The following is a 27,421-nucleotide window of genomic DNA, read 5'->3' on the forward strand; positions in this document are numbered from 1 at the left end:
TTAAAGGATTTGCTGCTTATGTCTTGGTGCCCGGTGCCACGGGACCCCTTCAGAGCATGACGGAGACCAACACAGTATCAGGCAGGTGGTTTTAATGTTGTAGCTGGCTTATGCACAGGCTTACATATCAACAGATACAGTGTTATCATTTCTGAGATTGTCCACTGTCTGGTTTAAAAAAGCACTTAGCCTACTCAAAGACATAAACATATACATAAAACAACAGAACATCAGATACCACAATATGTCAGTTGATAAGTTTTGACTAAAAAACACGCTCAATAGTTCCAATGGCATTTTTCACATTGGAAATTCTTACACAAGTCAACACCAACCTCTGGTGTGTAGCCCCCCTTGTCAGTGTTTGATATGGATGCAGATTAGGATGAGTGGCCTGCGGATGATTGGCTCCAGCTCCTGGGGTGTGGCCCTCTGCCAACTGCACCAAGGATCCTGACTGTCGCAGCACCTCCTCCAGCCCTCCAATCCAGTGGATGCATCTGGGGACCAGAAGGATACAAAAACCTGCTAAGCTTGTTATATTTCATGCCTGTGATTTAACATGAGCAGCTCGCCAAAGTTCTGTCATGTGGGTTTTGATGTATAGATAGAATTGTGATAAAATTGTGTTGGTTTGGAGGTATTCCTGTAAGTTTAGCGGCATTAACAGGAGGGGTTGCTGATGGACTTGGTCTTTGAGTTTAAAACAAGAAGCAAAGTTTCCCCTTCATAGTTTCCTTCATGAGTTTTGCTCGTTTTATTTTATGGAAAACCTCTGGTTCAGTTTTGCTTCCTTCCCTGTATATTGATTTTTATTACATTTAGTATTCTATAGATTTTAAAATTAGAAGTGTTTTTTATGGTATTGTACAGCAAGATTTTTAGAGTGTATATTAACCTTTAATGTTAATGTTACTAACCTGCCTTTTTGTTATTTATGTTGTTGTATGTAAGCTGCTGAACACTTGAATTTCCCTCAGGATTAATAAAGTATCTATCTATCTATCTATCTATCTATCTATCTATCTATCTATCTATCTATCTATCTATCTATCTATCTATCTATCTATCTATCTATCTATCTATCTATCTATCTATCTATCTATCTATCTATCTATCTATCTATCTATCTATCTTAATGATCTGGGCTGTAACACGTGCAAACATCCACCACATTATTATTAAAGTTAAAAATGTCTAACCCTTAAAACCATGTATGAAATTGTCATGTTAATCAAGACACAACACTCTGTTCCTCAGGTGTTGAAGATATGACTGCTAAGAAACCAGGATTAGGAGCACACTGACTGTCTGGTCGGGAGGTACACAGTGCCACATTGGTGCTATATGCGAGTGAGTCTGCGAAGATAAAAAAACAAAACAACTGTTGTGTCGCTGCAGTGATGTGGCCATATGGCGGTGATGATGGCTCCACATCCTACAGTAAATACCTGTCATATTGTGCTGTTGTAATGCAGGCAACTGGTGTAAATTTAAGCTAAGGAGAACACTAACTGCATGTCTAATGAGTCAGACGAACACACAGCAAATATGTGTTAATAACTGCAGGGAATATAAAGCTCTTAACTAACAAAGATGTTTATCAAAACCCTTTAATGATATTACTGGATTATATATAGTAGTTACACTGTGTTTCGCATCAGAATATAATGCCTGCCGTCTACACCTACATGAGTGTAATTGGATGTTACTAGTTGTGCAGCATGGCGTGAGCCACTTGAGTGCATTTCCTGAACTAATGCTATGTTGCATTCATATGACAAATGAGCAAACTCCATCTGTTTACAAAGACTGTGTGATGTGATCTGTGAGCATCTAGACCTCGAGTTAAGACTGTTTGCCAGCTCCTGTTTACAAGGTCAACAAATCTGACCTGTAGTATTTGAATTCATTTGCACTCATCCCACACTATGATTATTATATAGAATGTTCGAGGTAATTTTTTGAAAATGTTTTGGTAAAATGCACTTGTTGAATAAACTGTATCAAGAAGACTCCAACCACTAAAAGCAAAAAGCACATTGCTTGAAAGGAGTGGGTTCATAGTTACAAGAAAAAAGACGGGCAAAAGGCTGAAAAACGGTGCAGTCACTAATCAAGAGCAAAGAAAGCACTATAAAGTTAAGAAGCAAAGATAAACAGGCAGATGAGTAACTGTAGATTAGTAGTACCGTATACTGCAGTAAACGAGCTGAGGGGGAGTGGAGAGGAGGGCCAGGTCAGGTGACACTACAGGCAGTACATGGCAGGCAAGGAGACTGGAAAGTTTGGGGAAAAAACATCTTTTCAGTGATTTTGTTAAGAAAAGAAACATCATGAGGTGCAAAGACAACTTCACTTACACTAAGCTCTGTGATTACGTGAATGTACAAAAGATAGACATGATCTGAAGATCTGAAAAAGGAAGCCAACTTGGAATGCTTTAAACCTGCATTCTCTTTAGCGGTCAGCAGGGGACGACTCCTCTGGCTGCAAAAATAAGTCAGATTATAAGGAAGTCTATGAGAAAATGGCCACCACTTTTCACTTGCTTTGTCCCATTTTTGTATTGTGTTTAAGATCTCAATCTCTAGTTTCACGTTTTCCTCAGTGCAGCATGGTGCTCATTTAGTGAATTATAGTCCCATTTTGAGTGAAAGAGATGATAATGTGGGGTATTTTTCTGGTAGTCTTGTGACTGATAGGTTGTTATTGTATCTCCGTGCTTAGTGTCCTTGAATTTTTCCCCTTGATTGTCATATCTGGTTTCAAACGTAATGGTGGCCAAATGCCAATCTCAGGGCTTAAGGACAGTGGTTAGCTGGGATGGCATTATTTCTTTCTTTCTTTGTTCTTTTATTACAGCTGCCTCTAAGAAATTTCCATATCATTTCAGTCAGTTAGGAAGCTTCTTAAAAGACTACACAAACCCAATCAACTAGCGAGTAGAGACAAGAAAACAACCAAATTGAATGAATGACTGAATAAATGAATGAAAAAAGAAAACAACCCCTTACAATAAAATACTCTATATTACATATTTATTGTCATGTGTTCTAAAAAAATCCCAGTTCCTTAACAAAATGTACTTTAGTGCTTCTGTGATTATTTATTGATCTCAGCAAGAACACCGCTTTGAGATACCCAGTCAAGATTGCCAAACTAATTGGAGATTATTACATGTGTTAATCAGCACAGAATTAACGGATAACAACATTTTGACCACTCTCTTAGCTGCTGTAAGTAAATGAAAAGGTCAGCGTGTTTGTAATATCTCTGCGAGAGGATGCTCTCTACTTTAATGAGAAACAGTTCATTTGTAGGACTAATTACAAAGCATTAATCATTTTTTTCTGCTTGATTAATCATATTCTCGAGATGGAAAATGTTCACGTCTCAATTTAACTCACTGTCAGGGGTAACCTTCTGTTAGTCCAAACTCTAATAGTCCCAGGAGTCCTCAACAGTTTGATCCTGTTGCAGTAAATGTAGGTGTTTTCTGTTTGACCCAGGGGTCTCCACAGCCAACAGCCTCTCCTACATGACTGAATTCTCACTACTTTCGAGGGTTGAAGTAAGACAAACTAATAGACAACTGCTAATAAGCCTTTGGCCTAGTGCTGTAAAATTTCTTGGATGATTATCTGCTATTTTGGAAGATAATTGCCAAGTAATTGGATGTCTTTTATCCTGCCAGGAAGTGCAGCTTTTGCTATTTTCTCATATGGAAATTGTCAATTTGTTAGCATGAAGCTGCTCTTCATGCAAACATGCTTCCAATGTTTTTCAGAGATAATGTTTGTCATCTTTACCACAGTTTATCTTGTTCATGAGCACAGAATCCAAGTAAGTCAATCAGTGGAATATAAGCAGTTTTACATACATTTATTTGGTCTTCAAACCCACAAATGAATCTTTTTTCTCTGCGTTTGTATGAGAACACAGCTCAGAGGACTCCCAAAAACCAGTGCAGTTCTTTTTCCACAGACCATGGATATCAAAGCAAAACTTAATTGCAAACCATCGAAGAGTTGTGGGAATATTTCCAAGTGGTGGACTATCTAACCAAAGGACTGACACTGCTAACTCTAGAGCCTTGCAAACTGCTTGCAAAACTCAAAATTACAGTCTTCAACAAGCAGCTTGCTCTCTATGAGGTAACTAAGACTAAACGGGAGCACAAATTATGTACTAAAACGGGGAAAAAAAATCTTTAAAAGCATGTAATTAATATATGTTCAAGCAGAGTTCTGACTGTTCTTTACTCCATCTTGTCAACGTAGGATTGAAACTCTGAGAAACGTCTTGCGGGGTTCAAGTTCATTCCAGTTGCTGCTCATTAAGCTTGTTTTTTTTATTCTGGTTTCATTAAACCTCCCAAATGCCATAAAGTTCTGATCATCCACAAGCATAAACATCTGCCTGCCATGTTGATGAAGAAGCCCAATTTATTTTGTCCAAAAACCGCCCTGGGTTTGACACTGCAATTATCATGGAAAGCAGTCTTTCATTGAGAAAGCCCAGGTTTATCCCTCACCCTCTGTCATCCATAGAGGAGAAACAGCCCCAAGCTTCCACAAGGTAGTGACTGCCAACAGAGTGATCGATTTTATTGAATGCTGTTGAGAAAACGAAGAGCACCAGTCCACACAGAAACTGTCCCACTGCTATTAGTAGCCTCACCTAATCGATAAGTCTCAACGGGTAGTAAATATTTTCTTTAATCAGTCAAAGTGCTGGATGTCTAAATTTGTGCCATACTCCAGTGCAACACATGGCTTTCCAACGCAGGAGTAACATTGGTCCAGCAACGACAGCAACTGCACTGGAAGGATTTAGCAGAATTTTTTGCCATTTTATTGTTTGTTGGTGCTTGGTGGCCTGTTCCTGTACTAGAGGGAAGTATGGGGATCTGTCAGGAGCACCAGAGTCTGTTCAGGTGGCAGCAGTCTCTCTAGATGTCAGGTCAGCCTTATTTAAGCTCTTTATTGCTCTTTTACAGCAGGGATCTGAGGCACCCTGCTCAGTACAAGCAGTGCTTCGGCTTCCCCAGCTGTGGTTACAGACACTCGTTGGATGGATCCACAGTGCCATCTGGTGGATTCAAGAGAAACCGAAGCACATGTGCGCAGTAGTTTCAGCCAGCAGAGGCTCACTGTATTTGCCTCCATCTCTGCCTGGATCAGCTGCATGAAGCAGGTCAGCAAAGGGGCAATCTGTCAATACTGATTAACTCAACATTTATAAATAAGGCATCGCTAAAAGGGGAAGTCTATTAAAATGAGCTGGCTCTGACTCAGCCTACATCAGCTAGATCCTCCTTAGTCACCAGCTCAGTGTTTCTTATTACATCATTTTATTCACAGTTTGTTTCCTAAAAAATATGATTATGCAGAACACTCTATTGCAGTAATGGCATTTGAAGGAGTTGAGTACTGAGCACCTCTCCTGCTGCGTCTTCATCATGTATCCCTAGTTTGAGATGATTTAGTGGATGCTGGGTAATATTTAATAATAAACTGCTGACACAATGAAGTCTTGACTAACCTAATAAAATCAAACTATGGGCGGCAGATAAAACATGTTTAATAGATGGACTGAATGTCAAAATATAACATTACTTTGTGGAATTTCTTGCTTATGCAGTTAAAATGTACATAAATACTATAACACTTTCTGCAATAAGAATATATTCCTATTTCAAGAATCCATGCAATTATTTACAGTTGAAAACCACATATATACGTCCAATAACTGTCACATTAAGTAAACTGGGATCATGCTCATCTTGCGTCTTTGTCTCCCTTTTACAGTAAATCTAATTTGGGATTTTGCATCCAAACATACTACAAAGTTTTAACTATTTAAAATCATTAAGGCACAATATGATAAAAAAATAGGTGACAGGTAAATGTACTGTTGTAACTCACGACAAGCCCTTTATGCATAGAAAACATCTGATTCTACCAAAACAAATAAACTCACTTGGTTCCATATAACTGTCCACATCATGAACTCTGACCGGGTAAAGGATGTTTTTCAGTAGAGCTGACTGTCTTTTTACTCATGTATTCTGTTTGCTACTCATACATTTATCGTTTCACTGATTCTTTGTTGTGTTGCAGTTTGCTGAAGAGTCAATATTCCTTCCTTCACTTGGCACTCATCCCCCTTCTGCTGCAAATATTTCTAAATTTGACAGATTGCACAAATGCCCTGACATGTTAGAATCTGAGGAATCTATTTAAAAACATCACACCATGCTCTCAATGGTATCCAGCTTCTGGGGACGCTCAGCTTCACTGTGCTGCTTTTCCTGCTGTCTGCAGTCCTGCTGGTAATCTTTGAGCATCTTCACCACCTCGTCATGTCCAAACTGCATGGCATCATCGACCGGTAGGTTCCCCCACCTGCACATGATGAAAGAGACTTAGAAGCAGTGCACAAGCAACGACTCCATGCACCTGTAAAAGGTCTTGCTCTGAGAGGTAACTGTACAATTTTAGTTCATGGACAAAAAAAACAGCTTTCATTCAAACATCTTTTCAAAATGAGGCAGTTCCATTGCAACTAGAAATCACATTTTCAAGAGACAGTCAAGAGTATGTATCTAAATATGGCTTATTGTAAGCAAAAGGATCCATCTATTCATCCATTATCTATACACTGCTCAATCCTCATTAGGATCACAGGGGGCTGGAGTCTATCCCAGCTGACTTAGGGTGAAGGCAGGGGACACCCTGGACAGATCAGCAGGCTATCACAGGACTACATATAGCGACAAACAATCTCACTCACATTCACACCTATGGACAACTTAGAGTAACTGTAGTGTAATATTTTTTGGGCATGATGTGCTAAAAGTAAGAGATGATATAAGTATGGCAAATGCTATTAGACTGAAGACCAGAAGTAAAACATATGTACTCAAAACATAATGGTGTAAACTTAAGGCATTATAACTTTTAACATAAATTGGACTAATATAGATGAAATCTATCACAAATTAATAAGGGCAAGATGTGGAGCAAAAAGTCTGAACATGTCTGGACATGTTCTCTGTAAAACATGACCTAATGATAACTTAATGCGCATGTCTTCTGTAAAGTGAGATCTAGTGGTGAAATATGATAACCTGATGTCATGATCTGACCAACAGATTTAGAAAGGTATAGTGTTGTCAAAACTGTCTCATTCATCCTATCATACGGCCTGTAGGCGTGGAAAAATGACCAACTCTCACAGCATAAAAGACGATGCACACAGCTCAGTATCTCCAGGTCTTCTCGGGGTGTTATCACTGCTAAGAATTACTCCTGGATATTTTGTCAACAAATAAATCCTGCTGCCCTCCAAACGCTGACTTCTCATGGGGATTTTTTGAGGATCTGAACACAGTCAAGTCATAGACTCTGGCCTTGATTTGTAATTTAATTTACACTTCATAACCAAATAACCTCAGCATGTTTTGGACTATGGGAGGAAGAAACTGGAGAAAACTCTCACATGCACAGGGAGAACATGCAAACTCCACGCAGAAAGATCCCCAGGAAGGCCGGGACACGAACTGGGGATCTTTTAACTGCTGAAAGTGCTAACCACCAAGCCACTGTAGATGCCCGTCTCACCTGTCTTCTACAAATGGATCAACTTTGCAGGTTTCAGTGAGGAACTTCACTACTTCTATGTGACCTGAGGATAAAAAAAAGTCAAAACAGCAGATAGACAGTCAAATGGAGACCGTATTTTTATGCTGACTCAGAAAACACTGCATTCACCTTGGTGTCAAAAAGCAATCAAACAGCATAAACCCTCTGATTCATACCACCGCAAATGAGCAAGGTATACTTGATTTACAGCTGCAGACTGTGGGCAGAGGGGGGAAAGATGCTAAAAATATAAGCTATATGAGAGTAAAACAAAACAAAAAATCATAAAACAGATTATATTGTTAGTGTTGAAGACACAGCAGTGGAGCATTAAATCTGTGCTGTGAATACACTTAGATCATAACAGAAGACAAATAATCCACCATCTGGTGCTCTGTGAGGGTTTATGAGCTGATTCATTAGTGGCATGTAGAATGCGAGCCAGAGGTACAAAACCTCCACAGTTACTCATGAAAATAAATAAAAGCTAACTTGGTGCTAATTACAGCTGTGAGCATCAACACAAACAGTGCAACAAGTTTAAGTATTTTCTGTCAGTCACAGACAAATAGAAAGTCTTTTCTCCAGATGGTAAACTGGGATAAAAATGAAGTTCAGAGCAGAAAAACAACAGAATGGCATAGTGACTAAATGATTAACAAGGTGGGCATGAAGCAACATCTGTGACTGTCACCACACAACGCAAATAAGATAGAATGACTCTTTTAGCTTGATAGTTTGATAGAAATCCGTTAGTGTGTGATAAAAGTGGTCTTGGACTGCCACGTCAGCCAAATCCTCATTCAAAGTGAAGCTGAAATCAGTAGCTTCTGTTATTGCATCTTGTTATCTCAGAACTACAGTGAATCTACCAGAACATGCAATAACAAACTTGTTCAGGATGCTGGGCTCGTGAACTTCGCTGCACTTTACAATTTCACAGATTCTGTCGATTATGTATGTTCTCGATCGCTTCTTTTTCAGAATATAATCCTTCCTCTGAATGCTGAGTGTCTTTTTTTTTTTTTAATCAGGAACATTCAAAACTTTTCTTATTTTTCTTGCCAAAGGCTCAGCTGTATTTCTAGTTGATGTTGCCTACAGTTTCTCCCCTTCAGTTATAGCAAACCAATCACAGCTGGTTGAAATAAAACATATTGCTTCTGCTGTACCAGCATCAGAATGTCCCCACAGACATTAGATTCAAATCTCTGGTACAGTCTTAATTGGCACTGGTGGGCTTAATCAGTCAAGACGGGTTGATAAAAGTCAAAATGAATGTCACATGATCCCTTATTGCTTATATATTCTAATTTTGGATGCCTGAAATGAATGTTCATGGTATAAACTTAAGTACATGTTTTTTTTTGTTCTACATTTTGCTTGTTGCTTTGTTATTGTGGCATTTTAACACTGAGCAAATGACAAAATTAGACCAACAGGACGTGTGAATCAAATTGAAGAGCTAACAGCAATAAGACTGGAAGACCTAACGTGTCAACTGAAGGTATGAATACAGTCAATAATCCTGTGGAAAGTGGCATTCCAACGGAAGCCCATGAAGCCCATATAAGGCATAAGACAGGAAGTTCGTGCCCTCTCTTCATCTGCACTCCTGAGTTGAAACCTAGGGCACACTGAGCCAAGCAGAACAAATGTCAACCTAGCAGAAATAAAAAAAGAGGAGGTGGTCTAACTTTTGATACAAATACATCAAATACATCCTGATTTTGTCTTACAGTTTTTCTCAGTTGCTTTGGTACATTTCTCAGATCTCAGATTCGATCTCTAACGAAGGGAAATGTGTGAAGGGTTAGGGTTTTTTGAAATCGCTCAAAGACACAAGAGAAGATATTTGTGATGTAGATGAGAATTTGTGGCCCAACAGACAGGAATGTCAGGAGGTGTAGGAAGACTGCACTGTAATTCCTACAGCACTGCATGTACAGTTTTCCCTAAGGAGATAGTCCTATGTTCACATTTCTGCTTTTGTTTTTTTCTTTATGCTATGCAGCACTGTTTTCCTTTCTGTATCACAGTGACATGGCCTGTCAACAAATTACATCAGTAAAAGCGTAAATGTGAATCTTCTCCAGTCTCTTGCAATCAGTCTCTCACATACACTGAGGTGTAACTTACAATTTACAATAATTATCATCAAAGCTTTAGCCATAGTTTACATCAGAACATCCCTCCAGAATACACTGTTATAATGACAACATGACTCAACAATCTGACTGTCTTATCCACACACAATGACTCAAGGACTTGTTTTGCTATTTGTACGAATTGTTTTGAGAAATGCATTTACTCTTTTGCAAATGTCGAGGATGATTCGAGAAATGTACCAAAGCGACTCAGAAAAACTGTAAGATGGTGGGCTGTGGCTTTCCAGAACAGAAGGGGAGTGTTTAGAAGAAGTTTGCATAGGTATATAAGACGATGTAACGCTTTGTGTAGTCTGTTAAAATCTCAAGATTTTGCTCATGCTAATTGAATATATTTTGAGTGCTTCTGGCATTTCGACACCATTTAAAGACAAACAGTTACCGGGGAGCTGAGCAATTAATTGAAAACAAAATTTAATGGGTCACTAAAATCTGAGGGTGTGTTTTGGAGTGTTGAAGAAACATAGCAACAAAAATAGCCTGAGCTGGTGGTGCTCACCTTCTGCTGCGGCGACATGTAGCGCTGTTCGACAATCATAGTCTTTCAGATCCATGTCCATGGATGAAAGAGCAAATCTGCAGCATTAAAAGAAAGGCAGCTCACAAATACTTTTTATACGCACAAAATAACAACAAGACACAACATTTTAGATATAAAATGCCATTCATCGACTCATGTTATACTATTAATCATCAAATAAGGTATATTTTACAGTCATCTGTGCGCAGTAATTATTTTTATAGTAATTGTAGTAGCCCAACTACAAAAATGGGACACATTCAAAAGAAAATGCTCAAAAATAAGAGAATACAGAAAGAGACCTAATGCAGGTGCTTCTGTACAGGGCATGAAAGGTCATTTCATGGTTTCATTAGAATAAAAAAAGGTGTGAATCACAACTTTCAAACTACTTGGAAATCTGTGCGAAGCAGTGAAAGCACTCAAGCTGTTTTCCACCCTTTTCAAATGTTCATTCTTAATTGTATTTTTTACCTGTCTGTGTGCTTTCTTTATTTCTCAGGCCTGGTGTAAACATTCTGAAGGATATTTTTTTTATATGGGACAATAAACTGGGCTTCTGGTAATTACCTTCTCAGGGCCGACACGTCTCCACTGTAGGCGGCAAACATCAAGTTGAAAACAGACTTGTTCTGCAAGTCCATTAAATCTAAGTTAATGCAAAGGCTTGAAAAAAAAAGCATTTGTCACACCAAATAGAATCCAAAGCACTCACCCTGTCCTCTCCATCCTGTCTGCGAGGGTCCTGCTTCTTTACAAAATGCCTCAAGTTGTCGTAATTGTGGAAATTGAACAGCGACACAAGCTCCTGAAGGAGAGACATAGCAGAGCGATTCTTTAATGAGAACATTGGTCTTCATCAGAGGAACACAATCGATGATTCAAAACAAGATGTTTAAGGCAGTGAGATGTAAAATCTGAAGCTGTTAGAGTATATGAGACTGATTTAATATCATTACATAGAAGCCACAGAATCACTCTACTCTAGTATTTACTGTCACCTCAAGTTATTCTGAAGCTCCACATTGTATACCTTAACGATATTATTCATAGTTCACCAGCTCTAAGTGATTTGTCTAACCAAGCAGGCTGTCTCCGTAATCGCCATAATCTCTCCACAGTAATTAAAGCCACGGCTATAAGATTTGAATATTTCACACTTTGGAGCCAACTGTTGGGGAATTTCAAAACAGTAAGAACAGTAATTTGATGTTATAATCACATTAAAAGCATTCACTTCATTTTTAAAATACCAGAAACAAAAGTGCAAATGCAGAAGGGATGCTCTTGCCTGACAGAAGTGTATTCCCCGGACGCTGTTTCCCACTCTGTCCAGCGGAGGAGACCAACACATCACTCCCATGACGTTGGGGATCACCAGCAGTATGGCACCAGACACCCCTGATTTTGCAGGCAAGCCCACCTGCAGGAAGAGAGCAAGATCCTGGTTGGATGCATGTGTTCTTTCTCAGGCGAACAGATGAGCGTTATTTCTGTCAGCAGGGTGATGATGAGACGGTCCTGTCGCTTCCTAATGTTACTCACGTGAAAAGCCATCTGGCCAGAGAAGTCATACATGCCACACGAGTGCATGAGGCTCAGGGTGTCTCGCACCGCCTCGGCGCTCAGCACACGCTCGCCCGTGATTGGGCAGATCCCTCCGTTGGCGAGAGTGGCAGCCATGATGCTCCCTGACTCACAGGTCACCTCGGTGGAGCAAAGCTGAGAACAAAACAGGTTTGGTTTATTGCTGAAATCATTGAACATGTTTTCACCGTTGTTAGGTCAAAATAAGGTCACAGAAGAACAACAAAAAACTGACGACTGATGTTTAATGATGGCAAAGCAGTTTACCTGGAAGTAGAAGTCGAGGGCATCGATCATATCTGCTCCTGGAGGAAAACACTGGTGAATGAAACATAAAATAAAAAAAGATAAACTTTATTGATCCCTCACTGGGGAAATTTACATGTTACAGCAGCTGGGTAAAAAAGAGGCAAGGAAGAAGTAGAAGAAACATAGAAGTAGATTAGGTTTAAGAATAAAGATATAATAAAGACTATTTCACATGTTCAGATGAGACATGATGATTATACACATGGACATGTACAGGCAGATGGATAAGGCACCCAATTTAGGACACACACGGGACAGAATTCTACTTCTATAGAGAATCCATCCATCCATCCATTGATCCATCCATCCATTGATCCATCCATCCATTGATCCATCCATCCATCCATCCATCCATCCATCCATCCATCCATCCATCCATCCATCCATCCATCCAAACACCGCTTAAGCCTCATTAGGGTAGCAGGGGGTCTGGAGTCCATCGCATCTGACTTAGGGTGAAGGCAGGGGACACCCTGGACAGGTCGCCAGTCCATCACAGGGCCACATATACAAACAGTTACATTGACATGCACACCTACGGACAATGTAGAATAATCAATTAACCTCAGCATGTTTTTGGATGGGGGCACAGTGGCGTGGGGGTTAGCACTTTCACCTTGCAGCTAGAAGATCCCCAGTTCATGTCCCAACCTTCCCGGGATGCATGGAGTTTGCATGTTCTTCCAGCGCGTGTGGGTTTTCTCTGGGTTTTCCAGCTTCCTCCCACAGTCCAAAAACATGCTGAGGTTAATTGATTATTCTAAATTGTCCATAGTTGTGAATGTGAGTGTGATTGTTTGTATGTGTAGCCCTGCGATTGGGTGTCTCCTGCCTTCAAAATAATTCTATTGAACCACGGTTCAAAAGCAATGTCTGATTTTCATTGGTTAATGTTCATAGAATTTTTATTTATTATTACTTTTGTCAAATTCAAATTATTTCTGTGACCACTGTGGGTTTTTCTTTCATTAACTGAGAGGTACCAACAATTTCGTGTGTATATGTTGCAGCTATTTAAAGAAACGTGTTATGCAAACATGCATGCAGCTGCATAAACTCAGAAAGCATTCCACTCTATCTCATACTGCTGCAACAGAAAAGGAGGGCTTTATAATCTTACAAATTTTAACTCTGTGCAAAATGTTCAGTAACTGACCTTCTTCTCTTTCATGTAGTATCCAATGGCAAAATTTCTGTCGCCTGTTTCTTTTTCTGACTGGAACCTGAGACAGCGAAGCAGAGCAGGTCAATACCGAAACATCAATAATGCAGCAGGGCAGTGGACATGCAATTTGCCTAACACAGTACCCCTTTAAACTCAGACCTGCTAAACAGAGATATGTGAAGACAAAATAAACCAAATGTACTCTACAGCACACTCACGTAGCGTTGCTGAATCCCACATATTCTTGGCCAGCCATCTTTTTAACAAACTCCATAACCTAGAGAATCAAAGGACATCATTTTATGTATACTGCATTATATCACTGAGAGCACTGTGCCACAATTTAATACCAACATATGCGAACAGATGGAAATCTGAGGCACTTACATAGTCAAACTTCTCTGCCTTATTTGAGCGAGGCTGAAAACAAAGCCAGAGTCATTTGCTTGTGTAAAAACATAGTGATTGTAATTGCCGTGTTCATTCAATTGCCACATTCACGATCCACTCCTAATTTCACAGTGTGAAAAACCCTTGAATGCTTCACTGATTGCATAATTTACTATCCTATTATCAGCAGCTCCAGCAGGAGGAGAGAAAGGCAGCGATCATAAACCACAGAGCTCCAGGAGAGTTCAGGGAATATTTCAGAAAACATAACTGCAGATAACTGTGAATATACTTTTGCTACTGATCTATAAGACAAATCTTGGATATTCTACAGAAACGCAGGCATATTCAGTTAATAGAAAAAGGCCTTGTCATCAAAATCATCATTACAGCAACAGAATCAATCAGTTAAAGGAGACAAGTTGACATATTGCACATTATGGGTTGAAATACAGTTCATTATTTAAAACAAATCATCATTTGTCAGATGCAGACAGAAAAACGTCTATAAAATTTTACAAAAAGTAGTGACAAAAACATTTATAACAGATGTGTAACCAACAATCTACAAACTTGTTTAAACTGTTGGACCCTTTCTATTGCGGTCAACACATTTTCCTGGCTTTTCGTGTGTAAAGTACAGCAAAATTAATTCAAAGACCAGTATTGATCTTAGTAATTTCTAAAAATACAATTAACATTTTAAAATATATATATATATCTTCTACCACCGCAGAGTTTGTAAACATTCTTCTGTCATTGACTTTTACTAAAGAGAGAGTGAATTACAGGACGTGCTGAACCAACTATCACAAACCGTGCCCGTCTGTTTACCTTGATAAGGGAGCTGATCACTATGGCTCCAGCGTTCACCATGGGATTGTGAGGCTTATCTAGCACAGAGGACAATGAGATAAGGCACAAAGTTGATGAGGACTTCTGAACCAAATGATGCCTTTGTAACAGGGTCTTCAGCCAATTCAGTTAATCAGATGATTGATTTCGATCAACATCTTTATCATATCAGACAACATTAAACCAACGATATATAAAGTCATGAAAGGGGGCTAAACTATCTGCCTGGAATGTGTGTTAAATATCATGTGAAAATGTTGCAGTACACATAAATATTTAAGATATTATTAATTTAAAAAAAAAAGAATACATTACAATCTGACATTCAGTGAAAAATAAAGACTTACTATCAAATGCACACAAAAAAAGCATTTCAGAAATATGAAACTGGAAATTTTGTTGTTTCTTTCTTGGAGAATTACTGAAATGAGTAATTATTTGTGCACTAGTGTTGGCATCAATATTTAATCATCCTCTAAGGAGAAAAATGGCCTGAACTTCACAGCAAGCAAAGAAAATTTGAAGCTATATTTCTTGCTTGTTGGGTAACGAAATACGTTTTAAAAAGATGTGACAAAAATATCGTGAACTGATTCTCGGATTCAGCTGGAAGAATTCTACAATTTCATTTAGCAGACGCTTCTATCCAAAGTGATGTACATCTGAGAGTAGATCCAACACGAGCAAGGATCTAGTCAGGAGAAAACAACCTGGATAAGAGCCATAAAACAAGTTCAAGTGTGATAATAGAATCGTGGTGTCTCCAGGCAGCGCAGACATAATAGGATTTATTTTTTCAGTTTGTCAAGTGCAAAGGTGTTCAGTGAAGAGCTGGGTTTTTAGTCTTTTCTTAAAGACTTAGAGAGACACTGCAGATCGAACAGAGTTTGGTAACTGGTTTCACCACCGGGGAACCACAGAAGAGTTTAGCTATCGACCAACCCTGTCAAGATGGTTGTATCAGGCGCCTTTTCCTGGCCAAGCGTAGTAAGCGGAAGGGAGTGTGGACCTGAATGAGAGATTAATCAGGAGGGAGCTGTTTTCATTGTAGTTTTGAATGCAAGGGTCAGAGTTTTGAATTTCATGCGGGCAGCAACTGGAAGCCAGTGAAGCGATCTGAACACTAGGGTGACGTGCTGTTTTTGGTCGGTTGAAAACCAGACGTGCTGCTGCGATCTGAATGATCTGTAGAGGTTTGACCATGCATGCAGGGAGGCCTGCCAGTAAGGAGCTGCAGTAGTTGATGCGTGATATTACGAAGAATACAAGACATAATCCACTCAGTGAGAGAAAGCATTGGGTCATTATATAATTGCGGGACTTTTTGTAACATAATTGACATTTTTGCTGTTTTCAGGCCTATAAATCGACATGGCCGCCAGTAGCTAAACACCACATGGCATTTTTAGAGAAAGATTCTTCTGAAATATCATATATGCAATTGACTGAAATTGAAATTGAAAGGGATTTATAAAGATATTCAAATAAACCTGTTGACATGCGATAAATCCACACTTGACTCACACACTGCTTTAAATAACTAATAATAAATAAATTGCCAGTCTTGCCAGTCTTTTCTCCAGGAGGAAATGACATCATGTGGAGCAGGTCATGTGACTTCCTTGAGAGGTGTTTTTGTAATGAGTAACTTAGTTGAAAGCGATTATTCAGACACAGATACAATGTGTTATTTTCCATATAAAATTTGACATATTGCCAAAAAAGAAATATCTGTCATGATTATCTCAACTTAACAAAAAGAACACAATTGAAACAATTTTTGAATAAACTTATTTTGTTATTGTTTAGCTAATTAGAAGGTGGTTGTTATTAAATTCGGACGGTTACTTAGTTGACATTTTAGTGATATCCAGTCATTTTTTATTAATAAGTGATTGTTTCCATAATAAATAATTATAGAATTTGTAAAGACATGATTGTAATGAACATAAAAAACATTCAGTGTTTTCACTTTTAATAAAAATGTATGCAAGCTATATCCCATGGATATCAAAAGGCCCTTGATTATATATTGACCCCACTGATACAAGAGGGAGGGAAACTAAAAGGAGACATCTAATCTTCTGCACCACATGCATGCACTCATATAGATTTCTTCTCCTACCAGTTCGAAATATTAGTATCATTTCCATGCACTGATTGCAGGGTGACGGATTTTACAATCTGACAGGCTGCTGAAGAGACCCGCGTACCTTCATCATCAAGTGAGAGCACGTTGAACTTCAGACCACTGGGCTCCATGCCAACATAACGGTGAACCTTCTCTGTTCCTGCCTCATGGACAGCGATGGCGTACTGCAGGGGCTTCACACATGACTGCAGGCAGAATGGCTGCTTGGTGTCACCTACTGAGTGCCTGGAAAGAGAAGACAGAATGGACCAAAACCTGCAGAATCTGCAAAATAATCTCTCTCGGTCTTATTGAACATGCAGCAGGTTCCGTTTGATATTCACACCTGGAGGCATATCTGCACTCAACCATCTTAACTCCGTGGTAAATGTCGGACGAACAGACTAATGACTGAAAACAGTGACGCCATAACAGGTTTAGGTGTTAACTAAATTCATACAGTCATCCTAAGATTCACCTAAATCAAATGAGTCTCACCTTTCAAGACGACATGAATAAAGTTTTCAGAAAAAGTAGCATTTATAATTCAGTGGCTGCTGGGAAACCTCCATCTGCCTGAAAGCTCCAAACCAACTACCGAATGAATCCTGTGGTGAGATTGTTTTTGGCGAGTATATATCTGGATTTCTTACCTCTGACCATCAACTGTACACAAAGACACACCCCACAGCTCTGGGCTAAACTTGGCCAGCTGGGGGATGTAGTCTGCAACCTGCAGCCACAACACACAAGAGAAACACAGTGGAAGTCAGCACAGTACAGGAGATTCTAGTAGACAATTGTTTTTTCATGAACAGGAAAATGAAATGGGATACAGTCGGGATTTCTCAATGCGGAACTATATTTTTATATGGTGTAAATGTGGTGCAAATAGTGGAGAAGCGGCAGAATTTAGAATAAGACATATTAATCTACACCAGCCCTGCGACAGACTGGCGACCTGTCTAGGGTGTCCCCTGCCTTCGCCCGAGTCAGCTGGGATAGACTCCAGCCCCCCCCGCGACCCTAGTGAGGATTAAGCGGTGTATAGATAATGGATGGATGGATGGATAATCTACACCAAAACTGGACTCCATATACAAAACATATTGAAATATATGAAATAGGAATAAAAATCTGTACCTTAAAAACAACGTTCCACTGTGATATATAAAAAAAAATAAACAAGCAACAAGAAATTACCTTCCCATCTCTTTGTTTTTGCACGGTTTTGTAGATTTCATTTATTTTTTGTGCAAACACGTCAAACTCGGGGATAATAAATTTCTTTCTGAAGGCCTGGATCAGCAGGACAATGTTCCCACCAACACATCTGAAAGAAAAACAACAGAATGCAGTTACTCATCCTTCCTGACAATGAAATACTTTCAGTGTGTGTGTGTGTGTGTGTGTGTGTGTGTGTGTGTGTGTGTGTGTGTGTGTGTGTGCATGTGTGTGCGTGTTAGCAGTGAGTAGCAGCTGCCTGCTATCAGCATGAGAGACAGACCTCTTTTCTTTGATCAACATTACACACACACTCTCCAACACTGACTTCATTTAAATTAAGATTCCGTGAAAAGCAGAACAATTTATTATAGTCTGTGCACATGTTAGTTTTTCCTAGATTCCTGACTTCAATGTTTAATGACTTGTTTAGGCAAGCAAAATATTCATCAGCTGAGAAAAGTGTTGTACATGTCGTTCATCTGTGATTCTTTTTGGTATAAAGTTTGACTACAAGCCTAACAAATGAATGTAATAAAACATGACAGGTCAATATGTGATTGTGGGACTTTTTGTAACATAGTTGACATTTTTGCTGTTTCCAGGCCTAAAATCAGCATGGTCGCCTATAGCTAAACACCACATGGCATTTATACAGAATGAGTCTTCTAAATATTCTAAAAATTCTAAAAATGTTTTTGTAATGGGTAACTTAGTTGAAAGTGATTTCTCGGACACAGATACAATTAGTTTTTTTCCATATAAAATTTGATATTTTGCCAAAAGAGAAATATCTGTCATGATTATCTAAACTTAATAAAAAGAACGCAATCAAAACTATTTTTGAACAAGCTCATTTTATTATTGTTTAGCTAATTAAAAGGTGGTTGTTATTAAATTGGGACGGTTATTTTGTTGACATTTTAGTGATATCCAGTCATTTTTTGTTAATAAGTGATTGTTTCCGTAATAAATAAATATGGCATTAGTAAAGTCATGATCAAAATGAACATAAAAAAACATTAGTCTTTTTTACTTTTGATGAAAATTTAGGCAAGATATATCCTATGGACTTCAAAAGTCCCTCAATTCTATATTGACCCTAACATTTCTCAGGTAAATTCATTTAAAACTGCAATTTCTGAACATGTTGCACAATATTATCCAATTTATTCTTTTTTTATCTGCTGCTATTACTGACTGAGGACAGTGTTGGGGTTAAAATGACATGAGCACCTTGCAGTTTTGTGAAACTTAATAAATGGCCACAAACCTTCCTGCCAGCAGAGCAAGCAAAGTGTACTTTTACCTATATCCTGTACACACAATGATGTCAAGCTGGGACGTTTTGACCTGGCTGATGCTGAAACTCTCAGGGAAAATAGCAACAGAACCGAGTGAAGCCCTTCACGTGTTCCCCTTGACCAAGTTGCAACATCCCTTTTTAAAACAGTTTTTTATTCTGTATCTGAAGTAAATCGCTCCCTAAAGTGAGCACCCTCCACACTGGTTTCTAAACTGCTGGAATGTTATCACACAACAGTACTAAAAGTTACTTACAAAAAGCAGTTTTTAATCAGTTGAGCACATTTTCTAAACTAAAACACTAATTAGAAATGTTTCAAACAGGTTTTAGGACTCATCTCAATGCATACACAGGTTTGCTAGAAGGAGTGAACAACATAACTGCAAATCTTAACAGAAACAAACCTTCAAATCTGGTGCTGCCTTTTGGATCATCTTTTAGATTAGCTAAGCATCTCTCTGGACTGTTTTGAAATGGCTAACCTCATATCATTACAGAAGATTTCTTTGTATTTATATGTGGCTGCAAGAATCAATTTTAGGATTGTCTCTCTTTTTTTGCCCAAGTTATTTTTCTGGCCTTTTTAGCCTTTATTATAGAGGAGAGAGAATGGAAACATGGGGAGAGGAGTGGGGGACGAACATGAACCCATGGCTGCTGTTTATGGGTCGCCTGCTCAACTAGTTGAGCTACCGGGGCACCCGACCATCTCTTTTTAATTTGGATATACTTCCACTAGGCCCAGGAGGACATAGCTGGTAGGCAGAAGAGAGAGGAGAGGAGCCGTATAACAAACAGAACATAAAACAGGATGAAGCAAAACAACAGGAAGGACCAAGAAAGGAGGGAAATCACAGAAATGGCATGAACAATAATGAAGAAGAGAATTATGAGGAGGAAGAAGAGGAGGTAGTGGAGGATACAGCTGGTCGAGACGAGGGAACCAATCAGAAATGTAAGATGGGCGTGAACATTTATTATTTTATTATTTATTCATTTATTTGATCAGGGACCATGCAAATAACATAGAACACATCTGATGTATTACATATAGCGTGTATAGCATTAAGCTAATGTTCAACACCCGTCCCTGGTTGGGCTTTTCAGTAAAAGTAGTCAGAGGACCAACAACACCAATAAAAACAGCACAGACAACATTATAAACCTATATAATTTTTAAATCTGGTATCTTACTGATTTTGTTTGGTAATGTGTTCCAGATGTGACAGCGTTTGATTGAAAAGGCTGTCTGTCCAAATGTAGTTATGCAGTAAGCTATTTTGCACTTGTTGTTGGTGGAGCTTCTGGTGACCCTGCTGCTGTCCTGTCTTTGGATGAATCCACAGAGTGGCTGTGGTGCTGATTTACTGAGGCATTTAAAGATTAATTTGATGAAGCAAAGATTTCTGAAGCTTTCAAAAGTCAGTGTTTTTTTATCCATAATTTTCAGGGCTTGATTGTATGATAAGCCTATGTGTTTTATTGTAGATGAGACTGTTTGAGCCCAAACTGTCACACGGTATGAGACATGGGAGAAGATCAGAGCGTGCATGTACAGTACGACCGCCTGGTCAGGAATATAATGTCTGATTAACTTAAAGCAGTTCAGATGTTTTTTTTTCTTTTACTGTTTTTGAAATCTTCTTCACATGGAGATTAAATTTAAGTTGAGGGTCTAGTACAACTCCAAGATACTTGAATTATGCCACTGAAATGATTTCTTGGTTTTGTATATTAATTTTAAAGTATTGTTGATTTGATTTTCTAACTGAGAAGCACATAGACACTGTTTTTTCCAGGTTTAACACGAGGTGATTTTGAACAAGCCACTCTTGGACATTAACCATACATGAAGACAGGACGTCCGCAGCCTGTGCTGGTGTCTTAGCGGCCTATATAGAACTGCATCATCTGCATAAAGTTGACTTGTTGCAGTGGAGCACTTTAACGGGAGGTCGTTAATGAAAAGGCTGAACAGTAAGGGACCATGAATGGACCCTTGTGGAATGCCCATATAGGTATTAAAAAAACTAGTATTGACCAGCTCCAGTGTGTTTTTTGGCTGCCTGTAGAGCCACTAAGGTCTTTCTTTCTCTTCATTCCCCAAGGACGAAAACCATCCATCCATTCAGAATTCCAGTTAGGAAAATCGGGATATCATTGTGGGAGATGGGGATGCTATTCCAAACACTGTGGGGTTGGAATGGGTCAGCTTACACTGTGGAAAAGGACACAACTTGTAGGGCGCAAAGGGGATATACTGTGTATTTTTTGCAGCATCTCTTTTCACAGTTATGCCAGTGAGACTCCACTGAATAACTATTTACAGCTCAACCAAGATAAAACAGAAGTGTAGTTTACTTGGTCAAAAGTTCAGAGGAACAAACTAAATACAGTCAGATTCAACTCAAGCCAAAAGCCCGGAATCTAAGAGTGACTTCTGACTCTGATTTTAATTTGAAGCCTTATGTGCAGAGTGCCAGAAAAAGAGTATTTTATCTTGCAAAGAGCATCTCCAAAGTGAAGTCATTTCTCCCTCTGAGCAACATGGAGAGTTTAATAACCAGCAGGCCGGACCATTGCAACACTCTGCTCTCTCTGATCTACAGAAAATCAGCTGGAGTTAATTCAAAATCCTTCTGTGCTCGCTAGCACCAAAGGAAGAACACACATTATGTTTGATTAAAGTTTTGTTCTCTGGTTACCTTTTAGTTTTCGTCTTGATTCTGAAATCCCTTTATATGGCACTACATGGTCTTGTAGCAGACCATCTGTCTGAAACATTATTGGTCTTTAAACCAGCAAAAGCCCCTCAGATCCTTCAGCTTTTCTCTTTTAGCTGTTCCACAAAGCAGAAAAAAAAAACATTTGGTGATGCTGGTTTCTGCCATTAGGCTCTGAGCCACCAGAACACCCACCCAGATGATGTGAAAGGAGCTGAAAATATGGATGCTATTAAACTAAAAACCCATCGATTCAGTGTGGTATTTATGCAGAGTTTTACAATTGTATGGTTTCAGTATTTATTCAAATGTATGGTTATATTTAATCAGAGTTATTGTTGCTTTCATTCTATTTAATTTAAATAATATTTTACAGTTTTAATACAATCAAGTCATTTTGCAGAATATTTCATAATTTATTTTTCTTGTTGTTTTTTATTATTTAGCATATATGTCTTGTCTTATTCTACTGTTTTGGTCTGAATTAGTTTCTAAATGTATTTGCACCATCCAATGCTTTGCTAGTCCCCCTTTAAAGAACTTTGGACTTCTTGGACATCTAATTTGTTTGACATTTGCTAAATCAATAAAGTTTGACTGGTTACGTGATGCATACAATCCACAGCCTCAAAAAAACCCTTAGAATTAAATCAACATATTTCAGACAGAATCTCAGTAAATATTTGTTTAAGTATAGTATGGGATTGCATTACATTAATATGTTTATGGCTCTCTGTTATTTTCCTGTAGCTCTGACTTCCTTAAATGACAAATGGGGGGACAGACAGGCAATCATGTCACGAGTCACCAAACAAATCCTGTATTAAAATGGATTGTTGTTGGAAGGTCAGACTAAAAATAGTTCGGCCTCATGCTTGCACCTGATATGGAAAACAAAACACCACAAGGCTGTTGGGGTTGAGCCTAATCTGAGGGCAGTGAAGAAGAGCAGAAATCCCAGAAACAGGCAACGATAACTGCTAGGAACATGTAACAGCTGTGTGACATCATACATTAGATTTTCTGATCTTCTGTGTTGAAATACAGCTTTTGTAAAATTCTGTTCACAGTCAGTTGGTTGGTCAATGGAGCACAAGAAATAAACAGCAACATTTAAGCAGCTGGGGTACAGTGTGATTACTCCGCCAAGGAACGTGGCGGAGTTATGTGGATGTACGTTTATCTGTCTGTCTGTCTGTCTGTTAGCAACATTACTCAAAAACGGACCAACGGATTTGGATGAAATTTTCAGGGAAGGTCAGAAATGACGCAAGGACCAACTCATTAAACTGTGGCAGTGATGCAGCTTATAGTCTGGATCCATGGATTTGTTCAAGATTTCTGTATCATTGTGAGATAGCAGCACAGCGTCACTGTAACTATGACAAGTGAACACTACAACAGCTACCTGCTGACGATCACATGATTGCGATCCTTCTACAAATCCACCACTGTGGACTTATTGGGACTTATCTGTCAGAAATCATAAAAGGAACAATTGATTAAATTGTGGGGGTGTTTCTGAGTCTCATCAATTCCAGCCGCCCACTACTGGTCCCGCGATTCGGTATCCGTACATAACGTACACATGCATAACACATGCCTGTGCTCAACGCAAGGTCATTTTGTTTGAGGGTACATCTATATTAAATGGCCACATTCAATGTTGCCGTGATTTCTGATCATCAATAACTAATAAAAAAAATACGGCATTTCTACAAAAAAAATGCTACATTTCTGACAATGCCATATGGGGGAATGAACAGCCTTGGCGGAGTACTGCACTCTTTCAGTGCTTTTCTTGTTTATTACAAGAGGACTTCACCTAAAATGATCTCACCTGTCCGACTGCACTGGCCTCCAGAAAACAAGTTGAAATACCCGAGTAAAAACAAGAGGAAATGTATTATCTCTCAGGCGCTGAAGCAGCAGCTGCTGGACTCAGAGTTAATAAGCTGGAGATTGTGACTGCAAATCACCCTAAAACTCAGCAGCGTTTGATTTGTGCTGATCAGAATGGAAAGAATTGAACAGCAATGTAAAGCATCTTTCAAATTATAATCACATAGATGAAGGCAGCTGCGGCTCAGCTGGTAGAGCTGGTGGTCCAGGGTTAGTGGTCTGATCCCGGCTCCTCCTGTCCTCACGAGTGAGAGGCAAGAACTATAAAGTGCTTTGTCCATTAAGGTAGAAAAGCACTTCACGAGTGCAGTCCATTTACTCAACATAATTACAGATCATATGGGAGCTTGTTCCTCCTTTTTGCCTCGTGGGTGTTATTCAGTAGAAGACTGAAGTTGTCAACAATAACATTGATAAAGGCTCTTAGTGTTCCAGTAAGAAATAACAGTGTGACAGTGGAGAGTAGCCATTATTAATTCCATTATTTACACGTGTTTTTCCCAATGTTAAAATGCACTTCAGGAAAAAAGGCTCTTTGTCGCAGCTATTTTCTGTTTTTGTGTTTATGTATGTTTTGGTCACGACAAAGTCCAGCAGCAGCAGGTTGACTGATGAAGGCATTATGCTGTGATTCACATTCTAAGCACGTGGTGTTCATGAAAGAATTGTACAGATAAAATCACTTTGCCTTAAGTAATCACTTAACCATGTCACTGGAGCTGTTGCTGTCTCACCTGTGGAAGAGGTCTCTGTCCATCATCACCTCACTGACAGATTCCTTCATGGCATGTCGGAGATTTTCCATACAGTCCCTGAGTCGAGGGTCCGACGGGTGAAGGCCGGTTTTTTTCAGGGCCTGCAAACAAGGAATTTGGGTCAACCTGAGTGTCAGTGCACTAAACAAACACAATGAAAAACTGTATCTGTCCAGGTAATGTAAACAGCGGCAAAGGTGCATATAGAGGTGTATGTATATATAAACAAATCGATGCTTACTGCGATAAAGTGTGAGATGGGCACTTGCTCTTTTCCCTCTGTGATGGTGTAGAAAAGCATGTTTTCCACTCCAGAGCTGGGGGGCTTTGAATGCATTTTCCTGGTGAAGTGAAGGGTAAACTCTTGAAACGAGGAAAGCCATCATACTGGTGTGTGATCAGCTTACAAAAGATAAACAAAAAGTTATAAAAAGGTAAATTCTTTAACAACCAGTCTATTTCTAATGGCCAATGTACTGATACCTAGTTCTGTCAAGTAGTGAAACAAGAAACAACAAAAAGCCGAAGCAAATATTTATTTTATGCAAGGCTAGATGGCAAAAATACAGAGGATTTGTGCTTGGCATGTGTTATCTGCACCTGCAGTTTGTATCCAGGTGATCTAGACATGTTGGAGGTCCCCTAAATGCCTCATGTTGCTTTAAAACTCATACCAGAGTGCTGATTGGCTCAGTGAGAGTTGACACATGCTGCTGACTGTCCCTTCAGTGACCCTCTGGATTTTCCACAAAAGGTACACACAGTAACTGCAGCATGTATACAAATATTTATTGAAATCGTTTGTCATACAAACAATATGGACAGCTTATTAAAGAGCGTGGAGGCAGACTGAATGAGGGATCCACCACCTGAAGCTCAGCAGTTTATCACTTAGGGACACTTACGTTGTGAGATGCAAACGATCCGACTCCGTTGTTGGTTTCGTGCTGAGACAACATGCTGGCTGGAGGATGAAAACCTTCTTAGCTGCGTCCAAGTTTTTGACGATCAGCTGAGCGGAGCTGGACAGACGCAGCGCTCTCAGACAGAGCATGGCGGACACTCAGCTGCACAGACAGGCCGGAGGGTTTGTCTGGCAGAACACAACAGCAGATAACGTCGGCTGGTCGGCTTCGAGCTGAATGCCAGCGGGTGCTGCGAGGTCAGTTAGTTTGCAAGTGTCAGGCTGAAGTTTTGCTGCCTTCAGGTGTCGTCGGAAATGTTAGACTTTGAGCCACGTTGGCAGTGCTCGGTTAAAAATGTCATTTAATGGACGTTTTTGACTGTTTAAAATGTACACCTGTATGCACTTTGCTTAAAATAGTGAAATTTAACTATAAATATCGAACTTACACGTATAAAAATGACCTATATATATGTATATATATTTTAAAAAAACTCAAATGTGCCATAAGCTTCTATAAAAACAAAACAAACAGAAAAAAATGGTATTTTAAAGCAGGGTTGTAAATTTACGAGGAGCACTTGAAAGCAGCAGGGGTGAGGATTAATAACTGACAGACACACCTCCTCATGTGGGGTCTGTTACTTGACTGATAGGTACAGTAGCCAACTAGAGGCTCAACATTTATTCTAGAAAACTCTGGTCAACCATAGATTTATCTCCTCATTTATATAATATAATATAATATAATATAATATAATATAATATAATATAATATAATATAATATAATATAATATAATATGGGGCTGCACAGTGGCGTAGTGGTTAGCACTTTCGCCTTGCAGCGAGAAGATCCCTGGTTCGCGTCCCGGCTTTCCCGGGATCTTTCTGCATGGAGTTTGCATGTTCTCCCTGTGCATGCGTGGGTTCTCTCCGGGTACTCCGGCTTCCTCCCACAGTCCAAAAATATGCTGAGGTTAATTGATTATTCTAAATTGCCCGTAGGTGTGAATGTGAGAGTGCTTGTTTGTCTTTGTGTGTGGCCCTGCGACAGACTGGCGACCTGTCTAGGGTGTCCCCTGCCTTCACCTGAGTCAGCTGGGATAGGCTCCAGCACCCCCCGCGACCCTAATGAGGATTAAGCGGTGTATAGATAATGGATGGATGGATAATATAATAATACAATACCAGTCAAAAGTTTGTACACACCTTCTCATTCAATGTTTTTTCTTTATTTTTACTACTTTCCACATTGTAGATGCATACTAAAGACCTGAAGACATTAAAACTACAAAGCAAGTTATATGGAATTATATAGCAAACAAACTCTTGTTCAGTTCTACAAAATAGTCACCCTTTCTTTTGATGATAGCTTTGCACACTCTTGGCATTCTCTCAGTGAGATTCATGAGGTAGTCACCTGAAATGGTTTTCACTTCACAGGTGTGCCTTGTCAAGGTTCATTTATGGAATTTCTTGCCTTCTTAGGGGGGTTGGGACCATCAGTTGTGTTGTGCAGAAGTCAGGTTGGTACACAGTTGACAGCCCTATTTGACAACTATTAGAATCTATATTATGGCAAGACAATATCAGCTAAGTAAAGAGAAATGACAGTCCATCATTACTTTAAGAACTGAAGATCAATCAGTTTGGAAAATTGCAAAAACTTTGAATATATCCCCAAATGCAGTCGCAAAAACCATCAAGCGCTACAACGAAACTGGCTCACATGAGGACCGCCCCAGGAAAGGAAGACCAAGAGTCACCTCTGCTGCTGAGGATAAGTTCATCCAAGTCACCAGCCTCAGAAATCACAAGTTAACAGCACCTCA

General features: G+C 39.3%; 1 protein-coding gene across 2 annotated transcripts; it reads right to left on the minus strand.

Annotated features, from left to right (window-relative positions):
- Positions 1 to 77: 77 nt before the first annotated feature.
- On the minus strand, positions 78 to 25,874 carry gls2b (glutaminase 2b (liver, mitochondrial)). 2 transcript variants are annotated; one of them, XM_023281549.3, is made up of 20 exons: positions 25,590 to 25,874; positions 24,926 to 25,025; positions 24,664 to 24,785; positions 17,978 to 18,107; positions 17,428 to 17,507; positions 16,857 to 17,020; positions 14,623 to 14,681; positions 13,786 to 13,818; positions 13,617 to 13,675; positions 13,390 to 13,456; positions 12,192 to 12,242; positions 11,883 to 12,059; positions 11,629 to 11,760; positions 11,053 to 11,145; positions 10,908 to 10,969; positions 10,317 to 10,393; positions 7,629 to 7,692; positions 6,260 to 6,410; positions 2,193 to 2,279; positions 78 to 500 (listed from the first exon to the last, which is right to left on the minus strand). In XM_023281549.3, exons 1-19 carry the CDS (start codon positions 25,736 to 25,738, stop codon positions 2,241 to 2,243), a joined length of 1,809 nt encoding a protein of 602 aa, XP_023137317.2. In that variant the 5' UTR covers positions 25,739 to 25,874; the 3' UTR covers positions 78 to 500; positions 2,193 to 2,240. The 2 variants fall into 2 exon arrangements, with proteins under 2 accessions (XP_023137317.2, XP_035809379.2); XM_035953486.2 differs by lacking the exon at positions 2,193 to 2,279.
- Positions 25,875 to 27,421: the final 1,547 nt, after the last annotated feature.

The sequence above is a fragment of the Amphiprion ocellaris genome, chromosome 5, assembly GCF_022539595.1.
Source record: "Amphiprion ocellaris isolate individual 3 ecotype Okinawa chromosome 5, ASM2253959v1, whole genome shotgun sequence".
Taxonomy (NCBI): domain Eukaryota; kingdom Metazoa; phylum Chordata; class Actinopteri; family Pomacentridae; genus Amphiprion; species Amphiprion ocellaris.